This window comes from Lontra canadensis, unplaced genomic scaffold (genome assembly GCF_010015895.1).
Source record: "Lontra canadensis isolate GAN:19392208 unplaced genomic scaffold, GSC_riverotter_1.0 scaffold135, whole genome shotgun sequence".
In the NCBI taxonomy this organism is placed as follows: Eukaryota; Metazoa; Chordata; class Mammalia; order Carnivora; family Mustelidae; genus Lontra; species Lontra canadensis.
In genome coordinates this window covers 361,412-383,413 of record NW_022631129.1, presented here as the reverse complement: position 1 = coordinate 383,413, position 22,002 = coordinate 361,412, and the positions used below count along the sequence as shown (strand labels likewise).

Genomic DNA, 22,002 nt, shown 5'->3' with positions numbered 1-22,002 from the left:
TTCTTTTGTTTTTGGAGGGGTCTCTCTCTGTGGACACTGTCTTTCTGGGATGAGCTCTGAGAGGAGTGAATGACCTTCTTACTGTGTACCCTAGGCGCTCTTCAGATTGCTTGTTTCCACATTGTATGTCCCTGGATTGTTGCCTGCCTTCTCTCTAAGACCAGCAGAATGCCCTCTGGTCTCTAGCCCGGCCAAGTCTGATACCTTTAAAACTCCAGGTTTTGAGCCTGGCTGGTTGCCACAATTCAAGAAATTTGTCCCCTCTTGCTTTCCAAGCTGATTGCTATGGGGATTTGTTTTCCCTGAGGGCTTCCCTATATGTTAGCCTGTCTCTCACCCTTCTCCATGACTGTGGCTACTTCTCCACCACAGTTGCCATGGTTTCTCTCCCAAAACATGTCTCTGCACGTCCTGCCTTCAGTGATGTGGCGTCTTCTCTACGTTTAGTTGTGGAGTTTGTTCTGCCAGGCTTCAGGTGGATTTCTGGGGGTATTTAGGATGTTGGGATAGTTATCTAGTTGTATTTGAGGGATGAGGAGAACCTAGGGTCCTACTCTGCCACCATCTTCTAACCTCTGTATTTTTTTTTTTTTTTAATTTCTTCTATGTCAATGGTGCTTTTGGATTTGATTTCTGCCCAAGAACTCATTGTTTCTTCTTGGGTCATGGTGGCATCCTTCTGTATTTTATAGCTTTTACCTTTAGGTCTGCAAGCTATCTTGAGTTAACTTTTGTATATAGGTGAGGCATGATTCAAGGTTCAGTATTTTCCTTACCAATATCCAGTTGATGCAGCACCATTTGTTAAAGAGACTTCCCCATTGAGTTATACTGCTGCTTCCCACTATGATTTGACTACATGTGTGGGTCTGTTTCAGAAGTTTGTTCTGTTTCTTTTTATATGTCTATCCTTATGCAAGTGCCACAGTCTTGATTCTGTAGTTTTATAGTAAATCTTAAAGTCAAATAGTGTAAGTCTTACAACTTTGTTTCTCTTTTTCAAGACTGTGAAACTATTTCTTTAGGAAAATAAGTTCTACATATTTAATAATTGAAGTACAAAAGGACTTTGAGTACTAAATCCCTGTATAAGTCATTGAATACTAGTGCTCAAATTGATTTTAATGCATACCCTCATCTAGGTATGTTGGTGTTTGGAAATAAAGTTTCTTTATTCTAAGTACTTTTTACAGAACTCTTTTTACACATTTTTTGAAGTCAAGGTGTAACTTCATTAGTAAAGGACATAGTGATGGACTCTAGTTTTGCTGTTTGCAGCAACTTCTATTTGTTGCTGAAAGAGCACATGAATTGAAGCAATTTTTCTGTAGTATAATCCAGAAGGTAAATAAACTAGATGGCTATCTGTATTTTTATGCTAGAAAATCATATCTTAAGGATATTTCTGATGCACTTACATAACTAAATGGAAGGTTTTAGAAGCCACAAGTCCATGGTTGGACAGTGTCCCTGCCAATTGATGTTATCATCCTGACAAGTCTCTTTTGTATTTGCACAACATATCTTTGTTTTATCCTTCAACTGTTACAAACTGCCATTCAACCCCCAGTTAGCACCCAAGTTTTCCAATGTGAGACAAAAACCCATACAACTTAGGTATTGGTACCTCTCCAGCCCATACCTAGGAGTGGAGGGTAGAGGACACATAAGTGTAATCAAACAGACAAACAGAAAATCCTCAGTGTTCTACAATTCTGTGGCTCTCTGTTCTTGCGGAGTCCTGAGGAGTTGAGGTGTCTTGGGCATCAGCTGGGAAGAGGAGTGTGGGAATAGGCTTGAATGAGTGCCTCCTGAGGTTATCAGGTGAGTGACTTTAGGATCTTTAGATACAGTGATGTTTGAAGATGAAGCTGTAGAGACCAACCGAGATTAGAACACAAGAGAAAAATATCTATGATGGGCTGAAGGGTATTATGGAATGCAATCACCCAAGAACTCACGGCTGAGAAGTAGGAAGAATCCTGCGGCAGCCAGCTCAGTAAGGAGGCTGTGCACAGGTGGATAGGTAAGCAGAGCCATGGACCTCTTTCAGGGCAGAGAACAAGGGATGCTACTGGTTTGAGGCCTTTGGGGACAACCTGGAGGAGCTTCACATTGGTCTGTAGAAAGGGGTGGTGGGACAGGTATCCAGATAGAAAATCTGACTTAGTAAGTATTCATAGAAGCAGAAAAATTTTGCCTAATGGCTTAAAATGTGAGGTGATCTAAACAGCTTTTAGATTTCAGCAAATACAAGCTCTTCCTGGAGTGTGTGAATGGAAGGACTGAAAGATTTGGAGCTGATTTGTACCCTTCGACAAAAGGGTGACCAAAAGCTTGTCATTTTCCCATCCCTTAGTACCTGCTATCCCAGGTGTCTCCCCATTTTACTAACACATTTTTTTTCAAACCTCTAAATTCATGTGCTATATGGTGGTCAGTGGTGCTGGGAAATGTAACAATGAAATAGGAGAGCCCATGGTTCCCATTGCATTGGCCACTGGCATCCTTGGACCAGTTTTCACTTCAGGATGGTCACTCACACTCCAGTTACTGCTGTGGCAGCAATCCCTGGCTCCATAAGCACTGATGACCAAACTACAACCATTACAATAAAAGCAGTTGGTGTTTCCTTCCCCCAATGTTCTGTGTACCCCATTAAGAAAGATTATTTGTGATTCTTAGAATTTAAGACCCTAAAATCTTTTTATAGAACTTAAAAAAGTTGTTGAGTACATGATTGTGTGCATCTGCCATAAAAATGAACTTCAAGATGTTATAGAATGATAATACATTTATAATTATTTGAATTAATGAATAAGATATTAAACTGATAAGAACAGATGCTACACTTGATCTTAGCCAAAAGGCCAAGAAGTGAAAAAATTATTGAATAAGAATATTTACTTATACACAAAAGAGAACTGGGGTTATTATACTAATGTGAAACAAAATAGATTTTTTTTTAAGATTTTATTTATTTATTTGACAGAGAGAGCTCACAAGTAGGCAGAGAGGCAGGCAGAGAGAGAGGAAGCAGGCTCCCCGCTGAGCAGAGAGCCCGATGCGGGGCTCGATCCCAGGACCCTGGGATCATGACCTGAGCTGAAGGCAGAGGCTTAATCCACTGAGCCACCCAGGTGCCCCGAAACAAAATAGATTTTTAAGACGAAAATTGTTATCAGAAACAAAGGACATTTTATAACAATGAAATGGTCCATTTATCAGGATGATGTCATGATTATAAATCAATATGTGCCTAACAAAGTCTCAAAATACATTAAACAAAACTAACAGAATAAAGAAATAGGAAATTAAATAATAATAGTTGGAAGAATCAGTACCCTATTTAAAAAATTTATTTTAAAAAATTTTAAAGAAAAACTAGGCAGAAGATCAACAAGGAATAGAAGACTTTGATGACACTATAAACCAACTGATTTTAGTATTTTAATTATTATAGTTGGATTTATGTATGCCATTTTCTCTGTTGTATTTGTCTCGTACTTTCTGTTTGTATACTCATTTATTATTTTATTTGCAAAAAATGAAATTTCCTAACGTTTTTTAATTCCTTTAGTCATTTTTCACTATATATATTTTTGTTATTGAAGTATTTTATTGAAGATGACATTCAACATTATATTAGTTTCAGCTGTACAATGTAGTGATTTGATATTGACATCCATTACAAAATGATCATGACGAGTCTAGTTACCATCTGTCACCATACAGTTATTAAAGTATAACTGACTATGTTTCCTGTGCTGTTCTTTATATTCCCATGACTTATTTTATAACTGGAAGTTTAGACTTCTTAATCCTCTTCACCTGTTTTGCCCATCCCCCCACACTTCTGCTCTCTGGCAGTAGTTCTTTTTATGAATCTGCTTCTATTTTGTTTTCTTTGTTCATTTGTTTTGTTTTCTAGATTCCACATGTAAGTGAGATCACACTATATTTGTCTTTTTTTGTCTGACTTCATTTGGCATAATACCTTCTAGTCTATCCATGTTGTCACAAATGGCAAGATTTCATTCTTATGACTGACTAGTATTCTACTGTATGTATATGTCTATGTATCTATGTCTATATCTGTCTACATCCCCCCCACGCCCCACATTTTCACCCATTCATCTGTCAATGGGCACTTTAGTTGCTTCTATAATTTGGCTATGGTAAATAATGCTGCAGTAAACATGGGTGTATATAGCTTTTGAAATTAGTATTTTTGTTTCTTTAGGTAAATACCTAGCAGTGGAGTTATTGAATCACATGGTAGTTCTATTTTTAATTTTTTGAGGAAGCTTCATATAGTTTTTCCTAGTGGCTACACCAATTTACATTCCCACCAACAGTGCATGAGGGTTCCCTATATCTGTATCTTTACTGTCATTTCTGGTCTTTTTATTAATAGCTATTCTAACAAATGTGAGATGATATCTCACTATGGTTTAGATTTGCATTTCCTTGATGACTAGTGATGTTGAGCATCTTTTCATGTATCTGTTGGCCATCTGTATGTCTTTGGAGAAATATCTATTTCAGGTCTTCTGTGCATTTTTTAATCAGATTGTTTGGAGTTTTTTGGTGTTGAGTTGTGTGAGTTCCTTATATATATATTTTAGATGTTAATCCCTTATCAGGTATTTCATTTGTAAATATCCCAGTCATCATGGTGCCTCTTTGTTTTGTTGATTGTTTGCTGTACAGAAGATTTTTAGTTTGATATAGTCCCAATAGTTTGTTTTTTTCTTATGTTTCCCTTGCCTGAGAAGATGTATCCAGAAAAATGTTGTGGAATGTTACGTCCACAAAATTACCGCATATTTTTTCTTTTAGGAATTTTACGATTACAGGTCTTACATTTCGGCCTTTAACCCATTTTGAGTTAACTTCTGTATATGGTATAAGAAAGTGGTCTAGTTACATTCTTTTACGTGTAGCTGACCATTTTTCTGAATATCAGTTATTTTCTCCATTATTTTTCTCCATTATATGCTCTTGTCTTCTATGTTATAGATTGACTATGCAAGCATGGGTTTATAACTTGCTCTGTATTCTTTTGATCTGTGTGTGTGTGTGTTTGTGTGTGTGCATGTGCGTGTGTGTGCCTGCACACCAGTACTGTACTATTTTGATTGCTATAGCTTTGTAGTATAGTTTGAAATCGGGGAACATGATACCTCCAGTTTTGCTCTTTTCAAGAACACTTTGGCTCTTTGGGGGTTTTTTGTGGTTCCATAAAAATTTTAAGATTATTTGTAATATTTCTGTGAAAAATGCCATTAATATATATATTTTAAAGATTTTATTTATTTATTTATTTGACAGACACAAGTAGGCAGAGAGCCAGGCAGAGAGAAAGGAGGAAGCAGGCTCCCTGCTGAGCAGAGAGCCTGATGCGGGGCTCGATCCCAGGACTCTGGGATCATGACCTGAGCCGAAGGCAGAGGCTTTAACTCACTGAGACACCCAGGCAGCCCGCCATTAATATTTTTGATAGAGATTATATTGAATTTATAGATTGTTTTGAGTATGCACATTTTAACTATTAATTATTCCAGTCCATGAGCAGGGTATGTCTTCTGTTTGTATGTGTCATCTTTAATATCTTTCAGCAGTGTCATAGTTTTCAGCAGTGTCTTATAGTTTTCTTTCACCTCCTTGGTTAAATTTATTCTTAGATATTTTATTCTTTATGATGCAGCTGTAAAAGGCATTATTTCCTTAATTTCTCTTTCTGCTAGTTCATTATTAGTGTATAGAAACACAACAGAGGAGTTAAGATGGTAGAGGAGTAGGGGACTTTAAGTTTGTCTCATTCCTCAAATACAAACAGATAGTTACCAGATATTTCTGAACAACCAAGAAATCAATTAGAGATCTGAGAAAACATATGCTGCAAGTCTACAAGTAGAAAAGCAACCACTGTTTGGAAGGTAAGAGGTGCGGAGACTTGAATCCAGTGTGATATGTGTGATAGCTTAGGATATGTCAGTGGGGAGGGAGCCTGTTTAAGAAGGCTATACAAAGTATTGTAAACAGCAGAGTGCAAAGTTGGAACTTTTAGAAGTCTGCTATACTGGGATACGTGCCTGGCTTAAAGGTGTTTAGGTGGTAAGTGGGGTGGAATCCCAGGTATGATGTTGTGACCTCAGGATCCTGGGGGTTACGAGAGGAACAGGTGGTGCCCGAGTTTAACGGAGTTCCCAGGTATAGGAGCTTAGAAACTGGCTGAGAACAGTGTGTCTATGTGCTGACTTTATGCTCTGTGTTGACATAAACTGCAAACTGATATGCAGTCATAGGACTATTTTCTGGGAGTGGTCCAGCAAAGGGCAGAAGTGTAGAGAGGACCTCCTCCCTCCCCTGGGAGGAAAGGTGCAGGTCTGTGCTGTGGGAATCCCTAAAATTTGGAGTTTTGAAACTCAGTGACATGTCTGAGATAAAAACGCTGGATCACAGGCTGGATAAGCACAGAATTCTGATGGTAACAGCAGAGACAGAGTGATCGATTGTTTTTCTCTAAGAGCTCACTGAAGAGAGGTGGGGAGGGCGTGTGTGTGAATTTTCAGCTCTGGGGGCTAGAGAGAGGGCACAGCTGTGTTCATCCTTCCCATCAGTGCTGAAAGCCTTCAGGGAGCAAAACAGTGCCACCTAGTAGAGTCTGAAGCTGCTTACAACGAGCCCTGCCTCCCTGTGCCCTGGAAAAGCATTTTTACTAGGGCAGGTCTTTTGCCAGTGCAACAGACCCATCCCCTAGAAAACCAGCTCAAACAACTTGTTCTTGCAGATTTTACTGATCATAGAATGCTGCAAACCTTCAGCTCTTATGGGAAACAGTATATAGCATTCTTTGTGTTTTTATTCTTTATTCTTTTAGTTATTTTCTTACTTTCTCAATTCTTTTTTTACTCTTTTTAATTTTAATTTTTAAATATACTTTACATATTTTTAAATTTTTTGTTTCCTTTCATTGTAATGTATATGTTTTTCTTATTTTAGGATCTAGTTTCTTTTAACAAGCAGAACAAAACACACCTAGGAGCTAGGTTTTTTTGGTTATTGTTTTCTTTTTCTCTCTTCTTTTCTTTTCTGGAAAAAAATGAGGAGGTGGGGAAGCTTACCCCAAAAAACAGGAGGTAGTACATACTAGCAGGGACTTAATCAGTATGGATGTAAGTAAGATGTCTGAACTAGAATTTATTTATTTTTGTTTTTTAAATTTTTTAAACAAGATTTTATTTATTTATTTGATAGAGATCACAAGTCTCTATCTCTAGATGGAGGGGCAGGCAGAGAGAGAGGAGGAAGCAGGCTCCCTGCAGAGCAGAGAGGCTGATGCGGGGCTTGATCCCAGGATCCTGGGACCATAACCTGAGCCGAAGGCAGACGCTTTAACCCACTGAGCCAACCAGGCACCCCAAGAATTTATTTATATTTTAAAGATTTTATTTATCTGACAGAGAGAGAAAGAGAGAGTACAAGCAGGGGGAGTGAGAAAGGGAGAAGTAGGGGAAGCCCAATGTGGGGCTCGATCCTAGGACTCTGGGATTATGACCTGAGCTGAAAGCAGACACTTAACTGACTGAGACACCGGACACCCCTCTGAACTAGAATTTAAAACAATGATTATAAAGATACTAGCTGGGCTTGAGAAACACATAGAGGACCTAGAAAATCTCTTCTGTAGATGTAGAAGAACTAAAATCTGGCCAGGCCGAAATTAAAAATGCTGTTTCATAGAGGCAATCCCAAGTGGAGGCCATAAAAATGAGGATGAATGGATCAGTGGAGCCAATCAGTGATATGGAACATAAAATGATGGAAAACAATGAAGTTGAAAAGAAGAGGGAAAGAAAACTATTAGATCACGAAGGTAGACTTAGGGAACTAAGTGAATCCATAAAGCAAAATAATATCCATATTATAGGAGTCTTAGAAGATGAAGAGTGGAAAAAAGGGGTGGAAAGTTTATTTGAACAAATTATAGCTGAGAACTTCCCTGATCTGGGGAAGGAAACAGGCACAGAGAACTCCCCTCAAAATCAATAATAATAGATCAAAGCTTGCAAATTTCAAAGACAAAGAGAAAATCCTGAAAGCAGCTTAAGACAGCAGGTCCTTAACCTAAATGTTAGACACGTAAGTCTGGCAGCAGACCTATCCATGGAGACTTGGCAGGCCACAAAAGACAGGCATAATATATTCAAAGAGTAAATGGGAAAAATATGCAGCCAAAAGTACATCATCCAGTAAGGCTGTCTTCAGAATAGAGAGAGAGAGAGTTTCCAGGGCAGACAGAAACTAAAGGAAATTATGAACACTAAACCAGCCCTGCAAGAAATATTAAAGGGGATCCTTTGAGCAAAGAGAGAGCCCAAAAGTAACATAGACTAGAAAGAAGAGAAATAATCTACAGAAACAGTGACTTTATAGGTAATATAATAAATAGCACTAAATTAATCTTTCTGTAATTACTCTGAATGTAAACGGACTAAATATATCAATCAAAAGACATCGGGTATCAGAATGGATTAAAAAAACAAGATCAATTGATATGCTATCTACAAGAGACTTTTTATTTTTATTTTTTTAAAGATTTTATTTATTTATTTGACAGAGATTACAAGTAGCAGAGAGGCAGGCAGAGAGAGAGGAGGGGAAGCAGGATCCCCGCTGAACAGAGAGCCCCACATGGGGCTTGATCCCAAGACCCCGGGATCATGACCTGAGCCAAAGGCAGAGGCTTTAACCCACTGAGCCACCCAGGCACCCCGAGACTATTTTTAGTCCCAGAGATACCTCTAGATTGAAAGTGAGGGGATGGAGAACCATTTATCATGCTAATGGACATCAAAAGAAAACCGGAGTGGCAGTCCTTATATCAGACAAACTGGATTTTAAGCCAGTGACTATAATAAGAGATGAAGAAGAACACTATATCATAAGAAAGGGGCTTATCCAACAAGAAGATCTAACAATTTAAATATTTATGCCCCTAACTTGGAAGTAGTCAAATATACAAATCAATTAATAACACACTTAAAGAAACTTATTGAAGAAATACAACAATAGTAGGGGACTTTAACACCCCACTCAGCAATGAACAGATCATCTAAGCAGATCAACAGAGAAATGAAGGCTTTGAATGACATGCTGGACCAGATGGACTCCACGGACATATTCAGAGCATTTCATCCTAAAGCAGAATACACAGTCTTCTCGAATGCAAATGGAACATTCTCTAGAATTGATCACATACTGGGTCACAAATCAGATCTCAACCAGTACAAAAACATTGAGATCATACCATGCATATTTTAAGACCACAATGCTATGAAACTTGAAGCCAACCACAAGAAGATATTTGGGAGGACCCCAAATATTTGGTGGTTAAAGAACATTCTACTGAGGAATGAATGGGTCAGCCAGGAAGTTAAAGAATTAAAAAAATACATGGAAACAAATGAAAATGAAAACACGACAGTTCAAAATCTTTGGGATACACCAAAAGCAGTCCTAAGAGGGAAGAATATAGCAATACAGGCTTCCCTCAAGAAGCAAGAAAAGTCTCAAATATATAACCTGACCTTATATCTAAGGAAAAGAACGGCAAATAAAGCCTAAATCCAACTGGAGATGTGAAATAATAAAGATAAGAGCAGAAATCAAGGATACAGAAATTAAAGATTCCAGGAGAACAGATCAACAAAACTAGGAGTTAGTTCTTTGAATGATTTAGTAAGATTGATAAACTACTAGCCAGACTTATCAAAAAGAAAACAGAAAGGACCCAAATAAATAAAATCATAAATGAAAGAAGAGCGATCACAACCAACACCAAAGGAATACAAACAATTAGAGTATTATGAGCAATTATATGCCAACATTAGGCAATTTGGAAGAAATGGATGCATTCCTAGAAACATATGAACTACCAAAATGGAAACCAAAAGAAATAGAAAATCTGAACAGGCCCATAACCAGCAAAGAAATTGAAGCAGTAATCAAAAATCTAACAAACAGGAGTCCAGTGCCAGATGGCTTCCTAGGATTATTCTACAAAATATTTAATGAGGTAGTAATACCTATTTTCTGACACTGTTCCAAAAAATAGAAATGGAAGGAAAACTTCAAACTTATTCTCTGAGGCCAGCTTTACCTTGATCCCCAAACTAGACAAAGATCCCATTAAAAAAGAGAATTACAGACCAATATCCCTGGTGAACATGGATCCAGAAATTCTCACCAAGATACTAGCTAATAGGATTCAGTAGTACATTGAAAGGATTATTTACCATGATGCGTAGGATTTATTCTTGGGCTGCAGTGGTTCAAACCCAGAAATCATTCAATGTGATACTCCACATTAATAAAAGAAAGGGTAAGGACTGTATGATCCTCTCAGTAGATGCAGAAAAAATACATGACAAAATACAGCATTCTTTATTGATAAAAATCATCCCCCATATAGAGATAGTGGGAACATACCTCAATATCTTAAAAGCCATGGCAAAAGACTCACAGCGAGTATCATCCTCAATGGGGAAAAATTGAGAACTTTTCCCCTAAGTTCAGGAACATGACAGGAATGTCCACTCTCACCACTGTTGTTTAACATAGTACTGGATATTCTACCTCAGCAATCAGAGAAGTAAAGGAACTAAAAGGCCCCTGAATTGGCAAAGAAGTCAAACTTTTACTCTTCACAGATGACATGATACTCTTTTAGAAAACCCAAAAGACTCCACCCCCAAATTGCTAGAACTGATACAGGAATTCAGCAAAGTCACAGGGTATAAAATCAATACACAGAAATCAGTTCCATTTCAATACACTAACAATGAGACAAAAGAAAGGGAAATCTAGGAATCAGTCCAATCGTACCAAAAATCGTAAGATACCTAGGAATAAACCTAGCTAAAGAGGTAAAAGATCTGTACTCTGAAAACTATAGAATGCTTATGAAAGAAATTGAGGAAGATACAAAGAAATGGAAATCATTCCATGCTCATGGATTGGAAGAACAAATATTAAAATGTCTATACTATCCAAAAGCAATCTATACATTCAATGTAATCCTTATCAAAACACCATCAGCGTTTTTCACAGAGCTGGAACAAACAATCCTTAAATTTGTGTGGAATCAGGATAAAAAAACAACAACAACAAAAAAACACCCCGAAGCCAAGAATGTTGAAAAAGACCACCAAAGCTGGAGGCATGACAATTCCAGACTTTAAGCTGCATTACAAAGCTGTAGTTGTAAAAACATAATGGTTCTGGCACAAAAACAGACCTATAGATCAGTGGAACAGAATAGAAAACCCAGAAATGGGCCCTCAACTCTATGGTTAACTAATCTTCGAGAAAGCCGGAAAGAATATCCAATGGAAAAAAAAAAAGACAGTCTCTTTAACAAATGGTGTTGGGAAAATTGGACAACCACAGGCAGATGAAACCGGACCACTCTGTTACACCATACACAAAAGTAAATTCAAAATAGATGAAAGACGTAAATGTGAGACAAAGCATCCTTTAAAATACTTTTAAACACAAGCAGTAACCTCTTTGACCTCAGCCACTGCAACATCTTGCTACATATATCTTCAAAGGCAAAGGAAACAAAAACAAAAATGAACTATTGGGACTCCATCAAGATAAAAATCTTTTGCACAGCAAAGGAAACAGTTGACAAAACTAAAAGGCAACCTACAAAATGGGAGAAGTTATTTGCAAGTGTCTTATCAGATAAAGGACTAGTATTCAAAATCTATAACTTATTAACCTCACTGCCCAAAAAACCCAGAAAATCCATCCAGAAATGGGCAGACAACATGAAAACATATTTCTCCATACTAATACATATAAACATGACATGAAAACACATTTCTCTATACAGAAGACCTAAGAAATGGTCAACAGACACATGAAAAATGCTCAACATCACTCAGCATCAGGGAAATACAGATGAAAATCCCAGTGAGATACCATGTCACGCCAGTCATGGGTAAAATTAACTCAGGAAACAACAGATGCTGGTGAGGATATGAAGAAAGGGGAACCCTCTTACACCGTTGGTGGGAATGCAAACTGATACAGCCACTCCGGTAAACAGTATGGAGGTTCCTCAAAAAGTTAAAAATAGAGGTACCCTAGGACCCAGCAATTGCACTACTAGGTATTTATTCAGAGGTTACAGTGATTCAGTGGGGCATATGCACCCCAGTGTTTATAGCAGTAATATCCACAATAGGCAAACTGTGGAAGGAGCCCATATGTCACATACACACACACACACACACACACGCACATTGGAATGTTACTCCATCATCAAAAAGAATCAAATCCTGCCATTTGCAATGAGGTGGATGGAACTAGAGGATAGTATGCTAAGCAGACTAAGTCAGAAAAAGACAAATATGATGATTTCACTCATGTGAAATTTAAGGAACAAAACAAATGAACATAGGGGGAAGAAATGAAAAATAAAATAAGACAAAATCAGAGATAGAGACAAACCATAAGAAAGTCTTAACTATAGGAAATGAACTGAGGATTGCTGGTGGAGGGGTAGGTGGAGGGATGGAGTAACTGGGTGATGGGCATTAAGGAGGACAGTTGGTGTAATGAGCACTAGGTGTTATATGCAACTGATGAATTACTAAATTCTATCTCTGAATGTAATAATACACTATATGTTAATTTAAATTTAAATAAAAAATTATTAAAAAGCTTACAAAGAAAAGCAAATATAGATTTACAGAGTTCTGTATGTTAACCTGCTTATTTACCATTCCTTGTTTTCTTTATTTTTATGGCATTCAGGGTATCAATTACCATGTTCTTAACTCTTACCATGTTCACTTACTTTATGTGAGCCATAAAACTGCTCACTACTACATCCTTTGTGTTGTTATTGTCAAGTATATTACAGTTCTATGTTATAGATCCAACAACACATTTATATGTATATTTACCCCATAGTTTTTCAAATCAGATAAGCTGAGAAAGGAGAACAAATTTGTGTTTTATAATTAAACATTTTAAATTTAAGTTTCAGTTAAAATTTGCTGAGATGTCTGTTGTTAATCTTACTTAGATTCTCTTGCATATTATCAGTCATTTTTCTATTCTTTTAAAATTCTCCATCTTTGAGCGCTTTTATTAACACGTGACTTGTGTGTGGAGCTCTTCGGAGCTTGTTTAGCTTTTTGGATTTTCATCACATTTGGTAAATTTCAGCCCTTTTTTTTCTTGAATTTTTTTTCTATTACTCTTTTCTCTCCTAGTAGTAACATTATGACTCTGCTGATTTGTGTGATGGTGTCACATTTCTCTAAGGTTCTGTTCATTTTTCTTTATTCTTTTTTCCTTTTTCTTTAGAACGTATGATCTTTATCAATCTATCTTCAAATTCACTGACTCTTTCTTCTGCCAGAAATATTGAAATGTGGTATTGATTTCTTTTTTCATTCTAGTTATACTTTTCAACTCCAGAATTTCAGTTTGGGTTTTTTAAAAAATTCACTTCAATTTCTTTATTAATAGTCTCTATTTGATAATTTGTTCCTTTACTTCTTTAAGCATACTTTCGTTAGTTATTTGATCTTACAAAGTTTTTATTTTAATTCCAGTTTGAATATATTTTTAATGAATGGTTTGAAGTTTTTGTTAAGTCTAATGTCTAGGCCTTCTTACAGGCAGTTTTTGTTGCCTGCACTTTCCCTATTTGTATAGTATATGTGATATAGGTCACATTTTTCTGGCTTTTTTGCATGTCTTGGTTTTGGGGGTCTTTCAGGGACTTTTTTTGGTTCTTATTTTTATTATTACATGTCCTCTCCCAGCACTTTTTTCCTCTCAACTTTTACACCTAATACAATGGAAACCAATATCATTCAAGCAGTTAATTATAGTTTTATCTTGTATTCTTCACTTCTGTTTCATGTGTAACAAAAGGAACAAGAGTATTTTATCTATAATCATGACATCAGGGGCGCCTGGGTGGCTCAGTGGGTTAAGCCTCTGCCTTCAGCTCAGGTCATGATCTCAAGGTCCTGGGATTGAGCCCCACATCGGGCTCTGCTCAGTGGGGAGCCTGCTTCCCCCCTCTCTCTCTCTGCCTCTCTGTCTACTTGTGATCTCTCTCTCTCTCTGTGTCAAATAAATAAATAAAATCTTTAAAAAATATATAATCATGACGTCAGTAAACAATAGCTTTCACATAAGTATAAAATGTTCCTCATTCCCAACATGCAGAATAAGCAGAAAAACTTGCCTTGTTTCTTCCTGATACTACTTAATCCCTGAGAGACCTACAAGGAAAAAGATGAAGACAGATTGTGAATAACACAAAGGCATAGAATCTCTGCAGAACGGTCCTTTTACCCATCTTCTTGGTACACTTGAACACCAAAAAGAAATTTTGAAAGACAGTTTTCACATCAAGAAGCACAGCCTGCAGTGATTTGATTGGCCAGCAACTGCTCCTTCTGAAGTTAAATAGCATCTAGGTTATAGGAGACCCAATGATATAGGGTTCAAGGACCACTAGATGTCAATAGTATTAGTGTAAGATGGACTACAGATACTATGAAGGTTCCAGGCACTCCTACCATGGGCATTCTGGTTTATGACTCAGAATGTTGGAAGCTCTTAAATCAGTTCCTACCTTAAGACGAAAGGGGAGTCATGGGGCTTAACATTTTCAGGCCTCTGTTCCTCCAGCTATTTTTTGTTGGGGTAAAATATATATATTTTATTCATGCCATAACATTTACTATTTTAACCACATTTGATTGTACAATTCAGTAGTGTTAAATATATTTATGTTGGGGGTGCCTGGGTGGCTCAGTGGGTTAAAGCCTCTGCCTTCGGCTCAGGTCATGATCCCAGGGTTCTGGGATCGAGCCCCGCATCGGGCTCTCTGCTCAGCAGGGAGCCTGCTTCCTCCTCTTTCTCTGCCTGCCTCTCTGCCTGCTTGTGATCTCTGTCTGTCAAATAAATATATAAAATCTTTAAAAAAATATATATACATATATATTTATGTTGTACAAAATATCATCAGTATCTATCTCTAGAACTTTTTCAAAATCCCTTTATGAAACACTGTACCCATTTAACAGTAACTCCCATTCCCACTCCCAACCCCTGGTAACCACTGTTTGCCATTCTATCTCTATGAATGTGATTACTCTAAGTACCATACATAAGTACACTCATAAAATATTTGCCATTTTAAAAAAATATTTTATTTATTTATTTGACAAAGATCCTAACTCTTTGAGGAACTGCTGTTCTGTTTTCCACTGTGGCTACACCATTTTCCATTCTTCTCATCAGTGCACAAGGTTTCCAGTTTCTCCATATTCTCACCAACACTTGCTTGTTTGTTTTTCAGTAGTCCCTGTAATGAGTGTGAAGTGATAGGGATTTTATTTTTGTGTTTCCCTAATGATTAGTAATGTTGAGCATCTATTCATGTGCTTATTAGCCATTTGTGTATCTTTTTTGGAGAAGTGTCTATTCAGGTCTTTTGGCTATTTTTGAATTGGGTTGTTTGTTTTGTTGTTGTCGTCTGATGAATTTTGTTGCTATCTGGGCATTTTAGGTAATATGTGGTATCAACTCTGGAATCTGATTCCCCTTCCTCTCTCTCTGGATTGTTGTTTGCTTGTTTGTTTGTTTAGTGGCCTGAGTGGAGTATTTTGGTAGTCCATTTCCCCTGCAGTGTGAAGCCTGTAATGTACACCTCAAAGGTTACAGTCTTGGCTATGTACATCTTTATTTGGGATGACTAGCTGGGCTATCTTTGACTAGTTCTCTTCCCGGTTTTTCTCTTATCTGTCTCATTGGGTATTATCCAACTGTTAGACTCTACTAATTGCTGGATGATTAGTCTGTTACTTCAACAATGTTCTGGTGTATAAATTGCCTTACAGTCTTGTCCAGTTGACTCCAGGCTGGTATATTCATTGATACTAGTTATTGGGAGTGGTTGGTAACATCTGATCTTGCTTGCCTCTCCAGGTATGAAATCTGTACTCTACTTTCAAGCTTGGAACAGGATGATCAGGGCCTGTCCTAGGAGGGGTAGAGCCTCCGGGTAGGGATTGAGTTGGGGAAAGAAGCCCCCAAATTCTTGGATGCAGTAACCAGATATTTAACCTCTTCAGTGTGGGGAAGAGGTTGAGAAATGCTGAAGGAATGCTCTTCCTGGTGATGGAGAACTAAGAGGAGAGGGGACCCCATTTTCTTTGTCACCATTCTGGAGTACAGCTTCTGTGAAACTGAATTGCAGTTGGGGAGAGAAGGAGTGGGTTGTAGCTACTGTGCTAAGGACTTACAGTGTTTTCGCTGAAATATAATAGATTTTTCTTGAGTACATGTTTCTTCATTTGCTATATACTCTTAGAACAATTTCAGAGCCTTGAAAAATATTTTTAGTATTTTATTCTCCAGTTGTTGTTTCACTGGGCAACTCGTCCATGGGGAGTTCACACCAGCATTCTGGAAGTAAACTTTATGAACTTGCATCCTTCAACTTTTTTTTCCTTATTATTATTATGTTCACTTAGCTACCGAGCCAGCCCTGCAAGAAATTTAATGAACTTTTGGGGCGCCTGGGTGGTTAAAGCCTCTGCCTTCAGCTCAGGTCATGATCTCAGGGTCCTGGGATCGAGTCCCACATCAGGATCTCTGCTCAGCAGGGAGCCTGCTTCCTCCTCTCTCTGCCTTCCTCTCTGCCTACTTCTGATCTGTCTCTGTCAAAGAAATAAATAAAATCTTAAAAAAAAAAAAAGAAATTTAATGAACTTCCATCCTTAAAATTCAGCATGCAGGGGCGCCTGGCTAGCTCAGTTGATAGCATGTGACTCTTGATCTCAGGGTCATGAATTCAAGCCTCACATTGCATGTGGAGCCTACTTAAAATAAAAATTAAAAAAAAATTTTAAAAATTCAGCATGCATTGTTGGGATACTGGGACATTCTCTTAAATAGACACAGTGTGATTAGCACATTCAGGAAATTCAACATGGATTTTGTACTAATAGCTGATAACTGTTCTACAGTACTTACTGGGAGGTGGCTTTCTTAGGCTCAGCTCTACTTTCCTACTTATAGGACAACATGGTCCACATTTACCTCAGACACACTCTGAGGGACACAGGAGAGGAGCCATAGCCAATGTCATGCCCTTTCCTGCTGGAGATTGGCAGCAGAGGCAGACTTTGTCTCAGGCCTGGAGGCAGAGCTGCAGCAGGCATTGCTACAGCAGCCCTGCCTTATGAACCCTGTTAAAGTCACAGAGACAGAACTCCCAAGCCTGACAAGACATGCCTGTTCCCAGAGACATTGCTCTCTGGGGAGTCCAAGTAATAGGATCTCTTTCAGATGTTCACCAGACTCCCAGTCATGTGTCCATCAAAAGTCATTTCTAGGTGCTATCCTCTGGCCACATAGCTATCAGGTTCCTAGACAGAAAGTGAACCTAGAGTCACGTTCTCACGCAGAAAGAGAAGGGGTTTGGGGAGTCTTTTATTTACAACAGTCTCTATTCATATTTTGCCAGTTGCCCCAATACTGTCCTTTATAGCGCCTTTTTTTTTTTTTTTAACATTTAGCATCTTTGTGTTGAGTCACCGTGTCTTCTTAGTTTTCTTTTGTCTGCAGCAGTCTTTTAGCCTTTCTTTGTCTTTAGGAGCTTGCCTTTTTTGAAGAGGGGAAGCCAGCAAATTTATAGCCTGTTTAATAGTTTTATGATTAGATTCAAGTGATGCATTTTGGCAGGAATACCAAAGATGTGATGTTGTATCCTTCTCAGTGCATCCTCTCAGGAGGCATGTGATGTTGGTTTGTCCCATTGCTGATGATGTCTACTTTGACCGCTTGGTTAAGGTGATGTCTATCAGGTTCTACAGAGTACTATAAAGATAAGTTTTTCTCTTCATAATTAATGAGAAACTGGTAGAAGTGATTAATGGAGACTATGTTGCAATCCTACATTCTTCCTCAACAAACTTTTATCCACTTGCTTTCATTTCCATTGATGATTCTTGCCTAAATTGGTTTTATTGTGATGTTACCAAATGGTGATATTCTAACTCACCATTCTTCCTACTCTGTCATTACTTATTAGCCCAATTTTATTTTTTTCAAGTACTTATTGTAATATCTGTAGCTCTGTTCCTCCATGAAGCAGGCTGAATTCCTGTGTTCATTATACAAAATTACTATGAATTAAAATGTCTGATTAGATTTATTTTTTTAAAATAATTTCTCTAAAAGAGTAATTACAGAGTTACTTTTTTATTTGAGTGTAGTTGACACAGAATGTTACATTAGTTTCAGGTGTACAGCTTAGTGATTTGGTAAGTTTATACATTATGCTATGTACATCATAAGTATAGCTTATCTGTCCCAATTACATTACTATTATAATATCATCAACTACTGAATGAGAGAACATATTTGCAAATGATATATCTCGTAAGGGTTAATATCCAAAGTATATCAAGAACTTAAATAACTCAACACCAAAAAAGCCAAACGATATGGTTGAAAAATGGGTTGAGGACCTAAATAGACATTTTTCAAAAGAAGACATACTGGTGGCCAACGGACACATGTAAAGAGTCTCAGCATCACTCATCATCAAGGAAATACAAATCAAAACCACAATAAGTCATCACCTCACACCTGTTAGGATGGCTAAAATCTAGAATTAGCTATTTTAATCTGAAGTGAAGAAACCTGTCAGATGAGCATTTTGACCTATCTGAAGTAGTACAGCTGTGTGTCTCAAAGGTTGGGAGACTATCTTGCTGCGGGTTCCTGTCATATAGGCAGGAAGAGGGACCCATCTGACGGGGAGGCCCGGGCCCCTGCCCATGTTTCTGTCTGACTATACATGGGGATACATGAGGGTAACCTAAGAGAATATGGTTGGCTGTGTAATGTCATATCTATGTAATGTCAAATCACTGAGTGAGTGAAAAGTCTGCTGCCCATATGGTTGAAAAAAGAGCCATATCATAAAGGCTCTACTAAATGAAATTTGAGTAACTTGTTCAGGCACTAAGTCATTGAATCCTATGCTCATAATTATCATATAAATGGGTTGCTATAATGTATGAAAGAGCTGGACTTCAATATAAAACTTCATGCCAAAGAATATTTGTATCTCTGGGTGGCATGATGAGCCAAAAAATATTTTTTAATAAAGGTTTCACTTGTTGTTTGGGTTAGCTTGTTTTCATTGCAAAAAATATCTGTATTTGCCACTTGTAGTGGTTTCTCATGCTGCTATCTATAGACTAAACGATTCTTTAAAGGGTGAATAAGCAGTATGGCATTCATTATTCTTCTCAATTTTATTTTCATGTAAAAACTCATCTTCAAGTGTATAGTTTGTAAACCTCTTGCTTTGTACTTTTCTCACATTTTTATCTCACTCTCTCATAGGCACCTCCTATTTAACAGACATTGTGTGGTGGGCAGGCACAATTGCAAGTAAGTACCCAGTGTGGTGAAGAGCTTGGTTTGCTTGCTTTCTTAAGATCAGTCATTCTTCTGGCAGGACTGGAGGAGGTGGAATGAGTACAGCTCCATTCTTTGGGCTGAGGACTAGGCTGGGAGGAATTGGAGGGAGGAAATAGAGGTTCCGTACTGCCTGCAGTTAGCTCTGAATTTAGTCCAGGTCAGACTGTCCAGGGCCCAAAGAAATTGAAACGCTCCTTCTTACTCATCTGTAATCATGCTGTTGATATCTGGTGAAATTATGTTTTGTTAAACATAATTGGTTTTACAAAGGAGAGTTTCTTCACTTAGCCTTAAGTACAGGATCATATGCTATTGTATAAAAGAGGTCATGTGCAGAGGTTATCTAGTATCATATAAAAATAAATAATAAAATTGAAGTTCAGAACCCTAAATATATAAAGAAAAATTATATTAGAAAATTCAGAAATATCATGAGGTTTATTTGTCACACATTATCTTTTAGGCAAGCTGTTGTCTAGCAGATGTTGTTTCCTTTCATTGAGGAGCTCATCTTTAAGCTCTGTCTCGGTATAGCTCTGTGTGCAGTCCTCTGCAGGCAGTAGTTTTTCCAGGTGATGTGCCTGCAGCATGTCACTGTGGCCAGTAGACTGTACTGGAGTAGATCCCAGACCATTGAAAGGACAGGAAATTCTACATGATTAGTGTTAAAACAAGGATGTGTTAAGGAGAGAGTGGAAATATACTTTGTTGCACCCACTGTCAATCACAGCCATTTAGTTTGGGAATTTCCACAGAGGGCTGAAACTACTCCTGACTGATTGGGTCCGTGATGCTCTGGGGCCTGCTCTCTCTGCCTTCAGGACCCTTAATTATGCAAATGATGCTCCACATTTGCTTCCTCACAAGTAATGAAAAGAAGTAGCCCTTTCAGAACAGAGCCTTGCCAAATTAAACTCTGTGATCATTGCTAAAAGAAAGCTGTAATTGCAAGTGGTATCCTTGTGATTCTCTTGACAGTGGCTGTTGGCCAGATTGGAAACTTTCTGGCTTACACTGCAGTCCCCACGGTCCTGGTGACTCCACTGGGTGCCCTTGGAGTGCCGTTTGGGTAAGAACTGGGATGCCGTGTTTTCATTTTTATTTTTTAAATTTTTAAATTATTTTTTTAATTTAAATTTATTTTTTCATTGTTTCAAGATTCATTGTTTATGCACCACACCCAGTGCTCCATGCAATAGATCTTCTCCTTAATACCCACCACCAGGCTCACCCAGCTCCCCTCTCCTCCCCTCCAAAACCCTCAGTTCGTTTCTGAGTCCACAGTCTCTCATGCTTCTCTGTAATCACCAAGACAGCATGGTACTGGCACAAAAACAGACACATAAACCGATGGAATAGAGTAGAGAGTCTGGATATGGACCTTCAGCTCTATGGTCAAATAATCTTCGACAAACCAGGAAAAAATATCCAGTGGAAAAAAGATGGTCCCTTCAATAAATGGTGCTGGGAAAATTGGACAGCTTTGTATAGAAAAATGTGTTTTGGTTTTTAATGTGTAGTTTTAGTTATAAACAAACTTTCTGTTTAAATGTTTCTGTTTAAATAATAAAAGCAAAATTATAACTGAAGGTAGGTTTTCAGTATTCTACTCTATATGGTTTAATTTTAACTTCAAATTTAGTTGTTGTTGTTGTTTTTTAAAGATTTTATTTATTTATTTGACAGAGGTCACAAGTAGGCAGAGAGGCAGGCAGAGAGAGAGAGAGAGGAGGAAGCAGGCTCCCTGCCAAGCAGAGAGCCCGATACAGGGCTCGATCCCAGGACCCTGGGATCATGACCGGAGCCAAAGACAGAGGCTTTAACCCACTGAGCTACCCAGTCGTCCCTCAAATTTAGTTTTTTGAGTTAACCATTCTTTTAGAAATTTGCTTTAGTATATTTCAGACCCTAACTTATGAGTGGACATCAGAGGATGTGATTCTGTCATTCTCCTAGTCTTTACCCCGGAAGACTTCCAAGAGACTAGAGTCTTCCTGGTAACTTGGCAAGTGATTCTGAGAACTCATTAAGCAAAACTAGTCTCTTGGTATTTTATTTGTGTGCCTGGCATCCCCTACCAGACACTGAACAATTCTCCCACTCACTCCACCTGGGAAATTATGGAAGTGAGACAGATGACACCTGGTTACCAATGGGTATAAAATAGAATTTATAACTCCTAACAGTTAACAATAGATGGATCCCCATGCCCAGGGGAAGGGCTTCTGTGTGGTTCAGAGAGAAAGGAGGGAGATGGAGCTTTGGGTTTTTATTGTAGTTCAAAAGGGAGTGTGGTGAAGGTTCACTCACTCAGGAGGGACTTGGATGGTTTGAAATTTCTGCCATTGCCAAGGGCCGGAAGACACCAGGGTCTGAGCGTGCTTTCTTATAAGGTCGCCCAGATGTGGGGCAAAGGGAGTAAAATAGAACTGGGGACTTGATGGCTGCCAG

The 22,002-nt window shown here is 38.1% G+C and overlaps 1 protein-coding gene and 1 pseudogene across 1 annotated transcript in view; one reads left to right on the top strand and one right to left on the bottom strand.

Moving 5' to 3' along the window:
• NIPA1 (NIPA magnesium transporter 1) overlaps positions 1 to 22,002 on the top strand; it is a 69,980-nt gene that overhangs the window by 15,339 nt on the left and 32,639 nt on the right. The window contains exons 2-3 of the mRNA XM_032843081.1: positions 19,474 to 19,521; positions 20,530 to 20,620. Of these exons, the coding sequence (XP_032698972.1) occupies positions 19,474 to 19,521; positions 20,530 to 20,620 (139 nt within the window). The remainder of the gene's footprint in view (positions 1 to 19,473; positions 19,522 to 20,529; positions 20,621 to 22,002) is intronic.
• Positions 2,782 to 2,882, bottom strand: LOC116858365 (annotated as a pseudogene).